General features: G+C 35.0%; 1 protein-coding gene across 14 annotated transcripts in view; it reads left to right on the plus strand.

Annotated features, from left to right (window-relative positions):
- The window catches only part of LOC139121576 (CUGBP Elav-like family member 2), a 62,703-nt gene that overhangs the window by 10,662 nt on the left and 35,518 nt on the right, over positions 1–16,523 (plus strand). For all 14 annotated transcript variants that reach the window (XM_070686645.1, XM_070686628.1, XM_070686602.1 and 11 more), the window contains exons 3-6: positions 7,674–7,738; positions 11,337–11,520; positions 13,483–13,565; positions 15,488–15,536. In XM_070686645.1, coding sequence (XP_070542746.1) covers positions 7,706–7,738; positions 11,337–11,520; positions 13,483–13,565; positions 15,488–15,536 — 349 coding nt within the window. In that variant the 5' untranslated portion in view covers positions 7,674–7,705. The remainder of the gene's footprint in view (positions 1–7,673; positions 7,739–11,336; positions 11,521–13,482; positions 13,566–15,487; positions 15,537–16,523) is intronic.

The following is a 16,523-nucleotide window of genomic DNA, read 5'->3' on the forward strand; positions in this document are numbered from 1 at the left end:
AGTCACTACGTTCAAATATCGTGATTATATATTTCCTTTTAGTAGGACCAGTAGCTCTAACTTTTGATTATTTTTTTTCACAATTTTGTGTTTACAGTCAAGTACAGTTTCTTGTGCTACCCCCAGACAAGCTAAACAGTTGGCGTTTCAACGTGTTGTGAGGGAACTTGCAATTGACCTACAAAACAAAAATAGTGAAATAATTTATCAAAAGTTACAGCTACTATCCCTACAAATAATAATGCATGCTGAAAATATCGCTGATAACTTTGAGTAAGTTTTGCAAATGGCAGTGTGCGCGTCGTAGACTAGCCAGTACACCATGAATGTTTTTCTCTCCTCTGTCAGCCAAGCTTAACATCAAAAAGTACTTCACTTTCTTCCACAATCCTCTATTTACCATTCAGGCGTAATTCCTGAATAAAGACAGCTGGTGCAAGTACCTATATGTACACGTATCATGTAGTTTCTAAGCCTACTGGGATGGTCCTAGAGGGAATTGTTGGGTTGAATCATAACAGAAATAATTATTTCACACATCTGAGGGTACTTCTGTCAATATTGTTTGAAGAAGCCTGTCATATTGCTTTCATTATGATATTTGTTGTGACGTTCCCTATAATGACATCCTCATTTCATAGGTACAGTATTTGATATGTAGTCGGTGTCCACAATATGTTGTTAGGTATTTGTTAATTGCTACAATGTTCATAGGTCTTTATGAACTGAACAAATTTTATTTAGCATTTAGTTGTTAGAGTAATGATATTAGTTTTGTCATTGTTTGTTCAAATAATCTGTTCAGCCACCCATATCTGAATGTGAGGCATGTAGGTATTTGACAAATAAATCAGTCTTTATATGATTTGTTTACATAGTGATGAGACAACCAATATTGCCCATATGTTTGCCAAAGCGTACATGTACATATTCAGAACCAGGGAGTATAGAGTTAGTGAACTGTAGTTGTATTATTGAGGGATCCTCACCATCACCCTAAGATAGAATGCCCGACAGGGACAGATATTCAGACTCTAAAACTTTTATAGTATTCTTTTGACCTGCCACTTGTGGGGACTCATTTTGAACCGTATTTGATATGTTAATTTGATCACCGGGTAAGTTTTGTGAAAATTTGGAATTTCATTTTCCCTATACAGAGATAATACAGGGATGGCGGCCATATTGAATTTTAAATATCAGTAAATATTGGGTAATTTGTTTCTCTAGTACCAAAACTTGCACAGTGACCCCTGCTTTGATGTGATTATGAAAGAGAATGGTTGAAAATTTATTCAGGAAAGTTTGAGCAAAAATCTTTCAATTTCGAGGCACGAACTACCTTCACATTGACCACTAGGTTCAAAACAATCAAGTTCAATTGTTTATTCAATCTGTAGCTCTTGTTTCTCAATAATATCCAATCTAGCCAATTTTGGTTGGATATCTTGAAGTTCAGAGCCACCAATTTTCTAAAGTGTCAGTATTTTCACCCAACACACAATGACATAAAATTGTGACTGATGGAATCGTTGTCATTTCTGCCATGTTACAATTCAATATGGTCGCTAGTCAGCCATTTCAGAAACGCTTATGATTTCAATATGCTCCCAATCTCTGAAAGTAAACATATATAAATTAGCAATATGATTTATATACTCATAAAGATTTGTTGATACGTATTATTTTGTGTATATTGCACAGATTAGAGGTCAGTTTCTTCAAATGACAGGAACCGACACTATAGGGATGTTATTGTATTTAAAATATTGATTCATATGAAATATTAAACTTCAAGATCAAATAAAAAAAAAGGGAAGTAATTTCTTCTGTTGTATCTGATGTATTTTATGTAAAACAAGATGTTTTTTGAAATGCTGCATGAAACCCGAAGAGATGCGTATTCTGGTTTCAGTGTGATATAGAGATGTCTGCTCCATCGGCATGATGGCAATAACCTCTGTGTTCTCAGATCAATGAGACTATGTAATCTATAGTATTCTTGCCAGTCAATCTCCCAGATAAGTCTGGAACTTTGTCAGGGGTTGCTGGATGACCAGGGCCCTTGGTTCGGCATATGTAACATACTTGTTTTCTGACTCATAGCTATTCTGTATTAAACAGAGATCATTTTCAGATTGGGTTTCGTGTTGAAGTCATTATAGAGACACAGCGATGCACACTACAAGGTTAAAGGATGATCTAACAGACACAAAAGAATGGTTTGTATCAGAATGCCGACTCTTGATAATGAGGATGTCTGATTTTGAGGCCATTGGCATGGGCAGTCTTTATCTCAATTTTAGCCTGATGCATATGTTACTGGTAATTTACACCAAAGAACAAGAGTGCATCTCCCACTACGGGTGTTATTAGAAACATTCGGCTGACGATAAACAAAAGATTTCCAAACTCTAATACCCTCGTCTCTGTTTTGAAGTTTACATCATTTAAGTATACAGACTGACTCCCACTAGTGCTTGCATCTTTTATACGGTACACACAGTTCGATAATATTGTTTATTGGAAAAGTCTACAGACTAACAACTATTCAGTAAAACCCATTCTGCGGGATGCAATGTCTGGTTCATGAGACATCTTCAGAAATACTCTAAAAATCAAATCTGTCCTCACAAGTTACATGTACTTGCCGTCTGCTTTCTGTCGTCTATTTTCCTTGAACTGTTTCTCATGTTTTGTGATTTCTGCTGTTTTCTTTCTGTTCTCCGTGAACCAATGACAAAAACATACTTTTGATATTTAGTGTTTCATTGTACAATAAGTTTTGATATCGGTGGATGCAGAGTACTGTTTCATCGATGTGGAGTCCAATAACTTTCTGTGTTATGGGACACTAAAAAACCTTTGACCTTTGACCTCAAGTTTTATGTGAACATTCCAAAAATAAGACAAATTTCATATTTTTAAACAAAATATAACCATCACTGAGTCACACAGGGAGCGTGGTCAGTCTGAAAGCTTTGAATTTTTGTAAAATAATCCTGCTGAATTAGAGTTCCTTCATGTGCACTGGACTTTGCTCATTTAATATTCATTCTCCATGATGAACGGATGCACTGTGTGTTCCAGGTCTGCTTGTGATTGCGTGATGCTGTTTATGACAGGGCATTCTTAAAGCACTATGATTTGAATGAAGAGGTTGATAAAAATAAAGTTATTCACAAAATATTTGGATTTATGTCCTCGTACATTGTAAGCTTTGGTATTGTCCTTGACATCATGTCTATCAGACGACACCTTTCCCGTACGATCTACTGTGACATTTATCCCAGTATTTCATACATCACCTTATATTATTGGATGTTTTTCACATACTGGTATGGATATGATGTGATGAGTGCTATTGATCCAAGTTTTACTTAATTAGGCAGGTATTTTATCATCTTTATCTCTGAGCACATTGAAAAACAGAACAGGATTTTTCAAAGGGGAACATAGCCTTAAAATCACATAAACAGCCAATGTCAATAACCATATACGGAAAACCAAGGAGGAAAGACTTGCTTCAACCCTTCTTCTACCAAGTTTGTACATCATCAACAGCTCTAGTTGGTTAAAAGCAGTGAGGTATAACAGGTCTGGCATGTTGCATTGTGGACAAAATGTTGAATATTTTAAGGCCTTTGAATGTGTAGATAATGAAAAATATAACATACCAAGCCTAGTTAGTGAAAATACATCTAGATTTGGCGTAATTCTGCTTTTTGACCGAGTTGGCAAATAGGGAAGTGATGTTGTCTGGTAGGATAATGGTCAATTGTTTTGAGTTTTGCCGATGAGTTTAGTAGTATTGAATGGTACATATACTGTCATTCTAGTCTGAAAGGGAATTTTGCCTGCCCGTCTTACAGGTTTTACTCTGATATTATGATGCTAAGTAGGTAAGTATTATTATGAAAAGATGTTGAGCTGATTTCATGTATGCATTTAAGGTCTATCATATTTGACTGATGTCATCTGATAACATTAACTGCTGACTTGTATTATGGGATGGATACTGATTTGAGTGGTATCATGGAACTGAGTGTATCTTACTGATATTTTCAGGTCAGACAATTCTTATCTATTGAATTGATATAATTATGCCAGGATAATATGGAGCTGCTATTGATGTGATAATGTTTGTGATAATCTTGCTGGGCTATTAGCTGTGGTCAAATGGGAATTTTATCAGACAAGAATTTATGTGATGTTTGTGAGCTGTAGACTGGAATTGTGGTTGATCAGATATGTGAAATAATGTGTTGATGTTGAGTATGTTTTATGTTGTAAAATGGCATTTTGTGGTCTGCATATTGTCTCTAATATACCCTCCAGTAGGTATTGTCATTTTTCTGTTCGGTTATATGAAAAAGGGATTATTTCGAATTGATGACAAATTTTTATATCATAATCAGTTTTATCTCCAACAAGTCAATTATCTGAACACAACTTTCAAAGGAAAACAAAGGACTCTCATTACATGAATAGTTGATGTGAAGAAGTTTTAATATGAATACCTTGGATTGAGGACTGGTGTTTTAATACTAATTTTCCATCTTATCACCCCACCATATTCATTGGCAGTTTCAAAATGGCTGAATAGTAATGTCAAATCTTGAAGAGACGACTTGCTCTGCTGCAAATTTTGATTCCAGGCAATCAAGAAAGCATCTTATTCCGTTCTCCAGATGTAGAATGCGTGCTCAAGGAACTGCATATAGATGATGTATAAACACTTGATGACGAGGTGGACAGATCGATCTGAAACCTGATCTAGAACATATGATAGTATGATTGTCCACAATAGATGTGACATATGACACGATTTCAGTGTTTCCAATGTTCTGACAGCTAACAAATTGAAATCTGATTCTCTGATACATGTGCATGTAGTGTCATCATTTTGCACTGCATTTGTGTAGTTTATCATTGATATTTGCAAGGCGATAGATCCTGATTGAATAAGTAATAATAAATTATAGATAATTAAATTACAAATAAATAAATAAATAAAATAAATAAATTGAATGAACAAATATAAATGAACATATAATTGAATTTGGATAAATCTTGTATATATGGATGTGTAGATGTAAAAGAAAGATGTAGTGTATTTGTATGTGTGTATATGTAAAAGAAAGATACATGCTAGTTACCCACCCACATTGTACATGTATGTGGGTCTACTTAACCCTTTCACCCCCAGTTCCCTGTATACAGGTCCAACTTTACCATAGAAAACAATGGATTTGGGACAAACCATGGTGGTGAAAGGGTTAAAGAAGACCTGTTCATAAAGGTTGTGACCTTGGCAAATGTTTTGTCATCCTGCAAACTATAGGTTGTTCAAACAAATCTTTTTGTATGTGAGTTCACAACTATCTACTTTGTATCTCAGTTGTAACTTGTTTTTGCACTTTCGTGTACAGGATGTTGTAGTATATGTCAATGTGTTTACAACTTTAAAACACTCATTTTCTGTACAGCACACATGTAAAAATATTGAAGAAGTGATGCCAGACTTTGGATATTATTGTTGTCGAATATTAATGTTTGTGTGATATTAGAAATCACTTGTTTTTCTCAGCACTTAGAAACAGCCAAGAAACTCTGGTCCAATACAAAATGCTATGCATTTAGATTACGGACAAAACAAACGAGGAAAAAGTGATAATTTCTATCTTCTGCCAGATGAACATGGGTGTGAGCTGAATGCTTGTTGAACAAACTGCAGACCCTAGCGTGATTCACAATGTGGTTTCATTTGATGCAGAAATCATGCATTGACTTTTATTTGATAAGTTTGTAATCCAGTCCACTTCATGTGTTTTATTTTCTGTTGATGTGAAAGTAGTGCCATAAAACAGCAGCTATAACTGTGAAAAAAAAAACAGTATTCACCCTGGTGTGTACAGTTATTGTTCAATTAATCTGCACCAGATCAAACTTTGTACCTCAGAAAGCCAGTGATAAATCTTTGTCCAAATATCCGTCATCCATTAGTATCATCAGTGTTTATCATATATTGCTACCTTAATCTTAGATTTGAATAAAAAAGAAAAGATCAAAAATTGCACTTTTCATCATGCGCACAAAAATATCAGTTCACGTGGTGTATGTCATATGTGTGGCGATATATTACTTCATAGAAAGAAAATTTTATCTTCAATATATCTTTTTGCTAACAATTTAACCTTGCCTTCTTGCCATATTTGTATTGGTGATAACGGGGTAATTGCACCCTTAAGTTTGTTGTCCCTAACAAAATTGATGAACAAATCCCTTTTTTTAGAGAGAGGAATTTTCCTGTCATAAACATTAAACACGGAGTATGAAGTTGTTCCTTTGTTTTTCAATGCGGAACAAGTCACACTCTTATCTTTTTTACTCAAATACTGTCTAATAATCTTGTAGTTGAGGAAGTTTTAGGTGTAAATTTGTCGATTGCTTTACCTTTGCAGTTAAGGAAGTTCCCCTTTTCAATATTGATACGTGAGAAGTGTCGCACGCACTTTTTTAATAAGATCATTTTAGGCTTTTTTAATCACCCAAAGTTTTTGATAGCACTTGGCAAAGTTTGATGAACACTAAATACTGAAATTGATAACTGATACACATGCCTATGGGTTCTCAAATTGCGGACGAACTAATTATTGGACGACGGCAATTTTTAGTAAGTTATGTGAGAAATGTGTGGTGTTGAAGCAATGGCTTAAATATCCCAGCGGCCATCGGGCAAAGCATTGAAAACACCCATCAGGACCTCAGAGATTCCTCAAGTTCGAATTTCCCTGACTTGTCTGAAGTTTTGTGATTTTTCTTTTGAAATTTCTTGAATTCTCTGATAAAGTGAAATCGGTAGAGAAAAGGATGCCAGCATTTGCTCTAAAGATGACTGACTTTGACATTCGTCAACAGCTTAAGGAACTAAGTATTTGAGTCTTTCTTTAAAAGCCAGTGTCATTATTGTCCTGGTTTGGTAGCTGGCTTTGAAGAAATAGCCAGTAAGATAAAGGACAGCATGTCATTTTCCTTTGCTAAGATGTTTCTCCAGCATTGTTGTTTAACATGTTGAGATTTCTCAGTGTCCGGATGATGATTAATTCATGATGAAGGAATTTGCCGTGTATTGTCTTGGCAGTATTGTTCCACTCTAGGACAATAGAAAAAGTAGCTTACTGTAGACCCTTATTAAGTGCATTGTGGCTAATCTCTAAGAATTGACAAGTTTAGTTTACGCTGCTTAAATACTTTCTGATTATTTATAACATCGTGTCCAACACGACACCTGCCTTATTCCCGTCATCTGTGCAAACACTCAAATGTTTATCAGTATTTTGCCATACGTAACTTCTTACTCGAACATTTCTCACTCACAACTCCTTGTATTATAACCTAGTATAAAAATAAACTGAAAATGTAGCTTATGTGATACGCCAACATACACATGTCTGCAACTTTTGATGAAAAATCAGTAAGCTAGGTGGTTATGGCAGGTATTTTGTCCACCAGATCAGGTATTATTGTGTTAGTTACTCATTATGTAACTGTACTCTTTGTCAGCCATCAGCATAGTCGCTATGAACATGCTGTTTCATTGATTTTGTCAGTAGCCTGGACATAAGATCTGTGGACGTTTTTTTTTACGGTATTCTCTTTCTTTTTTCAAGCTTGAACACTGCCAACCCGAGATTAGTATTCGATGGATGAAACCGACAGTTTATCCGGAGTCACAGTAAGTCTTTTGTGTGTTCTGACGACTACTGTCTAGTTTTGTAACTCCACTTTTGTATCCCACTTGTACATGAGTACAAAGCACTTCTGGGTCAACTCCAGCGGTCATTGGAAGCCATTTGTGAAGTGCTGGTACATTGACAATGTACTGACAATTATTACGTGTCATGTTTTTATGTAATTCAGTCACCGAGCGGGTTGACTTCATTTAGTCCGGTTTATCAGAGAGGTTCGGCAGCTGTCAGATTTGGTTCATAAGTATTGAGGAAGTGGGATCTTTATTTTATGAAAGAAGATTAACATCATTACACTACTCTATGTGAACTCATCTGAAATTCAAAGCAGAATCTATTATGCAGGGGACCAGCTCTGTCAAATTACGAGTGAAAAGGAACAGAAGTGTTTAAAATGTCTGTAAATAGAAACAAGTAGTTCTGATCGAAATTTAAAATGGAAATTGGTCGTTCTTTTTTCAGTTAATGTCATTATTGTTTTATGAGCTATGCAAATGCTCATTTTTATTTTATGAAACGGTTCTCTTCCTTTACGGAGAAAGAGATGGTCCTAACTGATGTGGGACATGGGGAAACAAAACCAATGACCAGATTATCAGGGAAGGCAACCTGGTGCAGCAACTAATTAGGGCCCCTCCCTTTTAAGTCAACTGTTTCCATCTTGATTCACGGAATCTTGGTTATTTGCAAATGATGAATCTTGTTTACTGCTGGTATTGTAGAGGATAGCTATCATTTGTATAATCCAGCAGCTATGCTAGTAGGATTTTGTGGTTTTGCTCAGTGATCCGTGAAAGTCTGAATGGGAAAATCTTTCCCTACTCCAAAGCTGCCTGGAATGTGTACAACACAATGGGAACCTGAAAATGATGAAATACCAGTATTTATTAGACTTATCTACAGACAGTGTTGTTGATTTTTCTGTTAATGAACACCGTACTTCAATACAGCTGATTTTCAGGAAGTGAAATATTGATAGTTTTAATATGTTTGTCAGGTTAGGCCGTATTTAATTAAAGAAAATTCAATTACAGACTATTTTAGAATTGGTAATTTTCCAGGAAGTAAGAAAACAATGATTTTCAATGTTTGTAAGGTCATGCCTGATTATATATTTCTTAGAATTTATAATTACCAGTGAGACAAGAAAAATCATACACCAGTCATTCTTTCTCAGCCTGGGCCTTTGCAAAGTGCTCTCCAATAGTCCAAATTTAGTTTCACTAAAAGCATTTGATACTCCCAACCAAACTGTTTCTGAGGCAGGGCTTTTGCAAAGTACTCTCCAATACTCCGAAGTTAGCATCACAAAAGTATTTGATAACCCAAAGCTAGCTGCGATCACAAAGTATTTGATATGCTCATGGCATTTGCTGTTGCAGCAGATTTTTGCAATACTATCTTTTTAGACTCGGTATGCGGCCTGGTAATAATGTCACCAGAGTATTGCATCAGGAGTAGATTACTTGTAACTCGCATGTATACACACACAGACAGAGGATCTCAAATTTCATGAAATGCAGAATTTCAAGGGTAGCGTATGTTCATGTGTTTTTTCTGTGCGGTCAAAATTCCTGTCTTACATGCGCTCTCCTTAGTTTACAGTTGTATCTGACTATTTGTATAAAAATGATGCATTAAAAGTATAGTGTATTATTTTAGCAACTTTTTGCAGACTGGATTCCCGGTTGTGTGTCAATCAAATTATGAATCATGAAGTTTTCAATTTTGTGCATGTAATAAATAGCATGCACATCATTTGCTTTATTCAGGTGTTTGTACTGGAATTTGAAATAATTAGAACATGAAAACTTTGATAATTAGCTGAAAAGAGTTGGATAAGAGTACTGGTAGACTTGCATTTCATATTTGTGACATGTCAAATCAAATTGAAACTGACTGAACTGATGCGGGCATACTCTGCATTGTGGCTCCTGACACCTGCAGAGCACACTGGGTACTTTTGAAAATTGGAGCAAACAGGGCCTTGAAGGAAAAGGGACAATCGTAGCCACAATGAATTCAAGCTGAGCGCAATAGAGACTGAGAAACAAGAACAGCATTAATTTATGTTAAAAAAAGTTCAACATAACCATTAAAGATAGAGAAGATTAAATATTGTGTCAAAAATTGGGTAGAGCGGACGTTTTGTAATTGACTTTCTTTTTTTGAACTTTATACTTTGAGATATGGTATATTTGGTTCTGTCAATCAAGCAGTACAGAGGTATCAGATGACAGTCACAATATCTTACATATGAAAAACATAGCCTTTGCAATGCATATCATTGTAAATGCACTCGGTGTAGTTTAATGAACTGTCATGACGTTGTGTTCCATTTCTTATCCAGGGTGAATCTCAATCTAATTCGATAGGGTTCAGTGTTACTGTATAGATTATGTAAATACTTTCTGAAGTTATGTTTTTAAATTTTTGTTTTTACGAATCTTAAACTTTCAGTTACATAGAAGTTGTATGTTAATTTTGTAGGTGAACATGCAAAAACATTTACTCATTATCCACAAATTTTACCCACCTAATATTCTGTACAAAAAATTTCTCATTTGTGAAGGATAATACTCCTGACAACACTTCTCTGGCTGCTTGTGGGGGTGTATTATGGTGCGTTTCTCAGTTCAAAAATTCAGAGTGTTTTCAGACACATGGATTTGAAAATATGACAACACCATCTTTACAAAACCGCTTTGGCATAAAATCTAAGATGGTAGAAAACCTACAAGTGTGGGAATCTTACTGTCCCATCTTGGACTCGTCAAACCTGATGTGGTTTGCAGTGTCTGGCTAGATTTTAGACTTAAAAAAAACAACAGGGCCAAGTGTTTGGCTTGAGTAAGTTTAGCTTCATCTGCTGATATGTACTACATATCATGAATGGCACAGATCGCTAAATATCAAACTGAATCAGTATATGCACAGGTGATATATACTGCATTCAATAGAAATTGGGACAAGTTTGGACATTTTGCATCTGTGGCCCAGTTAGATATGTTCCAGTTTGTTGACAGACTTCGTGATACATGGTTTTATAGTTTCAATCACAACATCATCAGTAACAAAGTAACAATTTCTCCCAATCCATAAGCGTAATTTCCAAAATCTTTTCAAGAATTTGAGATATTTATTTACATATTAAGGTAAAATGCACCTCAGGGACTGGTTTTCAAACTCAAATTTCTACAATGCTTTTCTGATCTACTATTGTTGGGGGCTCATTTAAAAGCTCATGGGGAAAGAAATACTTTCACCGTCTTAGTATTTTGAAAATCAAAAATTTAATTTTTCCCCCATAGAGTTAACACAGGGATGGCAGCCATCTTGAATTCCAAATATCACAAACTTTTAGGTTATTTGTTTCTCTAGTTCCAAACTTTGCATGGTGACCCCTGATTTTTATTCTCTATTTGGTAACAGAATAGTTGAAAGTTTCATCAAAAGTTTAAGTCCTTCGCTTTGAGGTGCATACTGCCTTAAATGAAGATAACATGAACTTTCAGTATAGGGTCAGGTACAGTACTCACTGTTTGAGAAGCCAATTAAGCCACATGTGATATTTATATTTGTCAGATCAACATGAACTCACCACAGGACGAAACCCATGGTCAACAACCAGACCCAGATGCTATCAAAATGTTTGTCGGCCAGATTCCCAGATCAATGGACGAAAATGATCTCAGAAAATTCTTCCATGAGTATGGCGAAGTTTATCAGTTAAATGTTTTGAGAGACAGAAGTACTGGTCAGAGTAAAGGTAAGAATGATACCAGATTCAAATAATTCAACAAACATTTCAAATACTTTAAATAACTCAATTAACATTTCAAAGAATTTAAATATTTTCAAATAATTTAAATAACTCAATAAATATTTCAAAGAATTCAATAGATATTTATAAAAATTAATAAATAACAAATATTTCAATTAATTAAATATTCCATAAATGTTTCCTGCAATTTAAAATAATTTAACCAACAGCTCAAATAATTTCCAGAAATTCAACAAATATTCCAAACAATAATTCAAATAGTCTGTGTTATCATCATATGAGACATGACTGTGCGTATAAGTTTTGGCTCTATGAAGCTTTGAAAGTACAGCTACAATGCAAATTATTGCTTGAAATCACTGAGGCAATTCAGTACAAAATTCAGCGATAATGGTCGTCTTTGAAAGAGTTCAGTTTAATTGTCAGATTTACACCGACAAAAATACCGGGATGTAAAGTCACGTAGGCGACATTAAGACGGGTAATTGGAACTGAAATATTAGGATTGTTGTTAACCAGATACAGGTCATCAAATTTTATTTCAAAGCTGACTCAGGGTTGATGCACAGGGACATGTATATGCCTGTTAATTACATTTAATAATATGATCCAGTATGGCCATCTTTAGGCTATGAAGTCATGACATTTTCATATTCAGAACCATCTCACAGATGACAAAATGACCTGTTGAAGCAGTGCATCATGGGATGACATGTGACGTTTAATAATTTGGCTCTGTCAACCCATTGCAAATATATCAGCTACAGTGAAATAGCCAACCGCTGACAAGTCAAAAATGCTTCCAAATTTGCGGGAAATTTTTCAGAGAGGAATACCGTTATCTTTACGTCATTATTTTCTTGTTTGTTGAATTCTTGTTTAGTGAATTATCAGTGGATAGAACTAAAGGATAAACGCTCATTAATGGATTTATTCAGCAGACTTGTATATCTGAATGGTCTGTAGAACTATGTCACGGATCAATACTTCTTATTCATGTTTTGGATGGATTTTAACATTCTGAAAATATTTGAAGAGATCTGCCGGAAGCCATCCATACCACCATTACAGGGAATTGCCATGCCAAACATAACACCACATACACATCACATTCTGAAAGACTTTGTGTTAGTTTTCAACATCAACATTCATCCCTTGACATGTTCACCCCTATTTCACTGTTTAGAGGTCCAACTTTGCCATAGAAAACAATAGAATTGGGACGAACTATGGGGATGAAAGGGTAAACACAGAGACTGCTGAAAGTTTAAAGTTTTATTATAATGCCTTCAGGGAGCAGTTCTGTAAAACAAATGGAAGATAAGCTGGCTGTTGAAATTTTTTTTAAATCATACCATGACAACTTAAGGATCAGCAATGCGCCCACTAACTCCCAAACTCTGAGAATTTGGAGATTCTGGTTATGATATTTTATAACATCAGTTGTATGTGTACTGAACTTGATTAGAATTTCAGAGTTTATGGTTACAGTATTTTAATACATCAGCCGAATATCAGTTTGTGCAATATAAAATATTTTTCATTTAACCCTTTTAATTAGAATTTCAGAGTTTCTGGTTAGGGTATTTAATACATTGGCCCTATATCAGTATGTGTGATATAAAATATTTTTTACTTACCCCTTTCACCGCCATGGTTTGGCCCAAACCCAAAGTTATCAATAGTAAATTTGGACTTGTTCACAAGGAATTGGGGATGATCAGGGTAAGAGTGAATTTTGAATGTTTGGTCTTGCAGAATTTGAAAGGATATAATTGAACTCGATTGAAAGGAAAAAGATTCACCCTTATGTGATTAGGATACCATGATAAAGGGTTTTATCACTTGGTCATTCAACACTGTGTGTGAATTGTTCAATTCATTGAAATGCTTCCCTTTCATTCTTTGAAATTGTTCCTAATTCATTGACTTTATTTTTTGTTTCAGGTTGTTGTTTTGTTACTTTTTACAAAAGGAAATCAGCATTAGCAGCTCAAAACGCACTTCACAATATCAAAACAATGCCTGGGGTAAGTTGGACTTCATATTGAAAGACAGTTTTTACGTAACTATACACCAGTGTCAGAGTACTTGGTGAATTGAGTTTTGGTTGGTGAGTGGTGACTGTGCTCTGATGAAACTGTCAAAAAATGTTGATATTGGAAAAAATGAATTGCAAATATGAGAATTAGTATTCTGACGCTGGACATCAAATGGATTAGCTGTCAATTACATCAACAACACTTGTAAAGGGAACTTGTTGTGGAAAGTTTTATCTGCATGGTCATTGAGTATGGGATGTACTTTCAACACTTACACTCATATTTCCCAGTTTGTGGATTAACCCTGTGAACGACAAAGTCTATTTTTGTCCCCTTTATAAAATAAACTCCAGTCAATTATTCTCAGATTTTTGCCAAAATTTTTGAGAAAAAACTGTAACGGATGAAATGTGATGTCCATTTGGTCCAAAATTATCAAAAAATTACAAAAAAATTTATAAAAAATGGTAAAATTTTGCACTAGAATTTTGGCGGGAGAAAATTACAGCACTCAAAGGGTTAACCCACCCTATTCAAACAATGTGATTTTACCAAACACAGAAGATGAAAAGGTTAAAGTGAACTGTTCATCCCAGGTCTCTGTAAACAGATCCACGTTCACCATTTGGCCATCTTTAGGCCTAGAGCCTGATTCAAGTAACAGCATAAAAATAAAATGGATGACAATGGGTTTAGGCCTAATCGTGTTGGTTGAAAGGTTAAATCTGACTGGACAGCTGTGAATGCCAACCTCTTCCACTATAATGGTTTGACCCAAACATTTTGTTATCAGTGGTGATTGCGGACCTATTTACATGGAATTAGGGGTGAACAGGTTAAGAATGTGGATAAAAAGTTCAAATAACTACATGTGTAATGAAATACATAATATGAAAAATGATTTTGACGAAAAGACAAGAGTCAAAGTCCAGAGATGAAAATGACTTGTTAGTGAGGAAATGATAAGAAGATTTGAACAGAGTGGACTTTAAGTTTATTGAAACGGCAACTTTCATATTGGTAGTTGGTATGGTCTTTGAGAATTCTCCATTAACAGGCAAAATTTTGGGCAGCTTCAATAATTTAGAATGAGGTACTTAACCCAGATGGAAAATATGAGGAAGTATTTATATTTTTCATTGTCAAATTTACTTACATATGGTGTGATTTTAATGCCCAGTGGTTTCTGCTTGACTCAGCTCAATTGAGCCAAGGAGTTTATGTTTTATGGGCAGACATTAAAACCTGTGATAATGCATGGGAAGTGTTTTGAATTGTACAATTTCCATAGCCCGAACACAGGAAAATATTCAAAGCTATAATTTCCATAGCCCAAATCCAGGATAATAATGTTCATTCTTGCTATATTTTCAGAATTGAATCTTGCATTTACGATTGCAGATTTTTTATTTTAATGATGTCATAATGAATTAACCCAGTCACCCCTATTTCTGAGTATAACGATCCAACTTTTCCACAGACAACAATACACTTGTACTTAAATTTGGTTGTGGCAGGGTAAGCAGCTATGCTGTTCAGTCTCCAAATAACAGCATTCCCCCTTTGAACTATTTTTAAAATGTGACAAATTTTAGAAATAGACAATCTTGCCAGACAGTATCACTTCCCCATTTGCTGAGTCAGTAAAAAGCAGTATTGAGCAAAATCAATATGTATTTCACCATCTTTGCTTGGTATGTTATAGAGGTTTGGTCAGTAAAAAAATTACATTTACAGTATTATAGGACATGTTTGAACCAACTTGACCTGATGGTGACATGTGAACTTGCCAGGATAAGGATGAAGCATTCCGGATTCGCTAATTACATGTTTTATACGTTTCTTTGCAAAAAAAGAATCTTTGCATGAGGTAACATGAAGTAATAGTAAGTTGTAAATTTTTATTGCAGATGCATCATCCCATACAGATGAAACCTGCAGACAGTGAAAATAGAAATGGTGAGTACACAGATCAATTTTCTAGTATTAAATGAGATAAATTGACATTCTGAAAGGGTCATATCTCAGTTGGTCAACCTGACAGAGAGTCCCACATTTACAAAAGTGAAACAATATAATTTGACTGAAGAGAAGGAGAATTTGCTCTTAAGGGGTATAACACTTTTACTGAAATGAAAAAAAAATTGTCAATCATTAATGACCTGAAGTGTTACATTGTCATCTTTTACTATGATCATATATTTAAGTAGTCTGAGAGTAAAGTTTGTTTTCAAAATCAAGAAGTGTGCATGAACGTATAATTTGCACCCAAGTTACCTCGCTGCCTTTCACTCACTCACTGCCTTTCACTCAGAAATGACATCTTTCCCGGTGTTCAGTGTCCCTGAAGTATTTTTCAGCCAGAATGTTTCTGAACCAAAGCAGCCTGTTTCATAATTATATTGCTTGCTTCATGTGGGTTTTAAATATCAGCCAATAGTGACTTATGTTTGCAATTCCTTGTAACCCTGCTGTGTATTGTCCTTTCTGTTTGTAGAATTGAGGTAATGTCCTTGTCAGCATAGCATGCAGTGTGACAAATATCATCCATGTAACTGCAGGATACCTGTTTCAGAATGAAAAGTGTTGACACACAATTTGTTTGGAAAAAAATTCACTTTATTTTTCAAAATGGAAGTTCTTGATTGTCTCTCTCCAGTGTCAAATTAGCAAAGCGATGATTGACATGTCTCTTGATATGTCTCAATACAGTTCAAAGGTCACTCGTATGCAAATAGCTTTCTACCCTAGACCCCCTAACTTACTTCACATGATCTACTGGCGAATTGTGAACTGCTTAGCTTACGATAAAATACCATCATGGGAATATGATAATAAAAATCCTTTCTGTCTTCGGCCACACGTGATAAATGATAAATATTCGTTACTCTTAATTGATAAACAAAGGAAGCAATCCTTTGTTTATCAATTCAGAGTAACGAATAT

Source organism: Ptychodera flava, chromosome 2, assembly GCF_041260155.1.
Source record: "Ptychodera flava strain L36383 chromosome 2, AS_Pfla_20210202, whole genome shotgun sequence".
NCBI classification, from domain to species: Eukaryota; Metazoa; Hemichordata; class Enteropneusta; family Ptychoderidae; genus Ptychodera; species Ptychodera flava.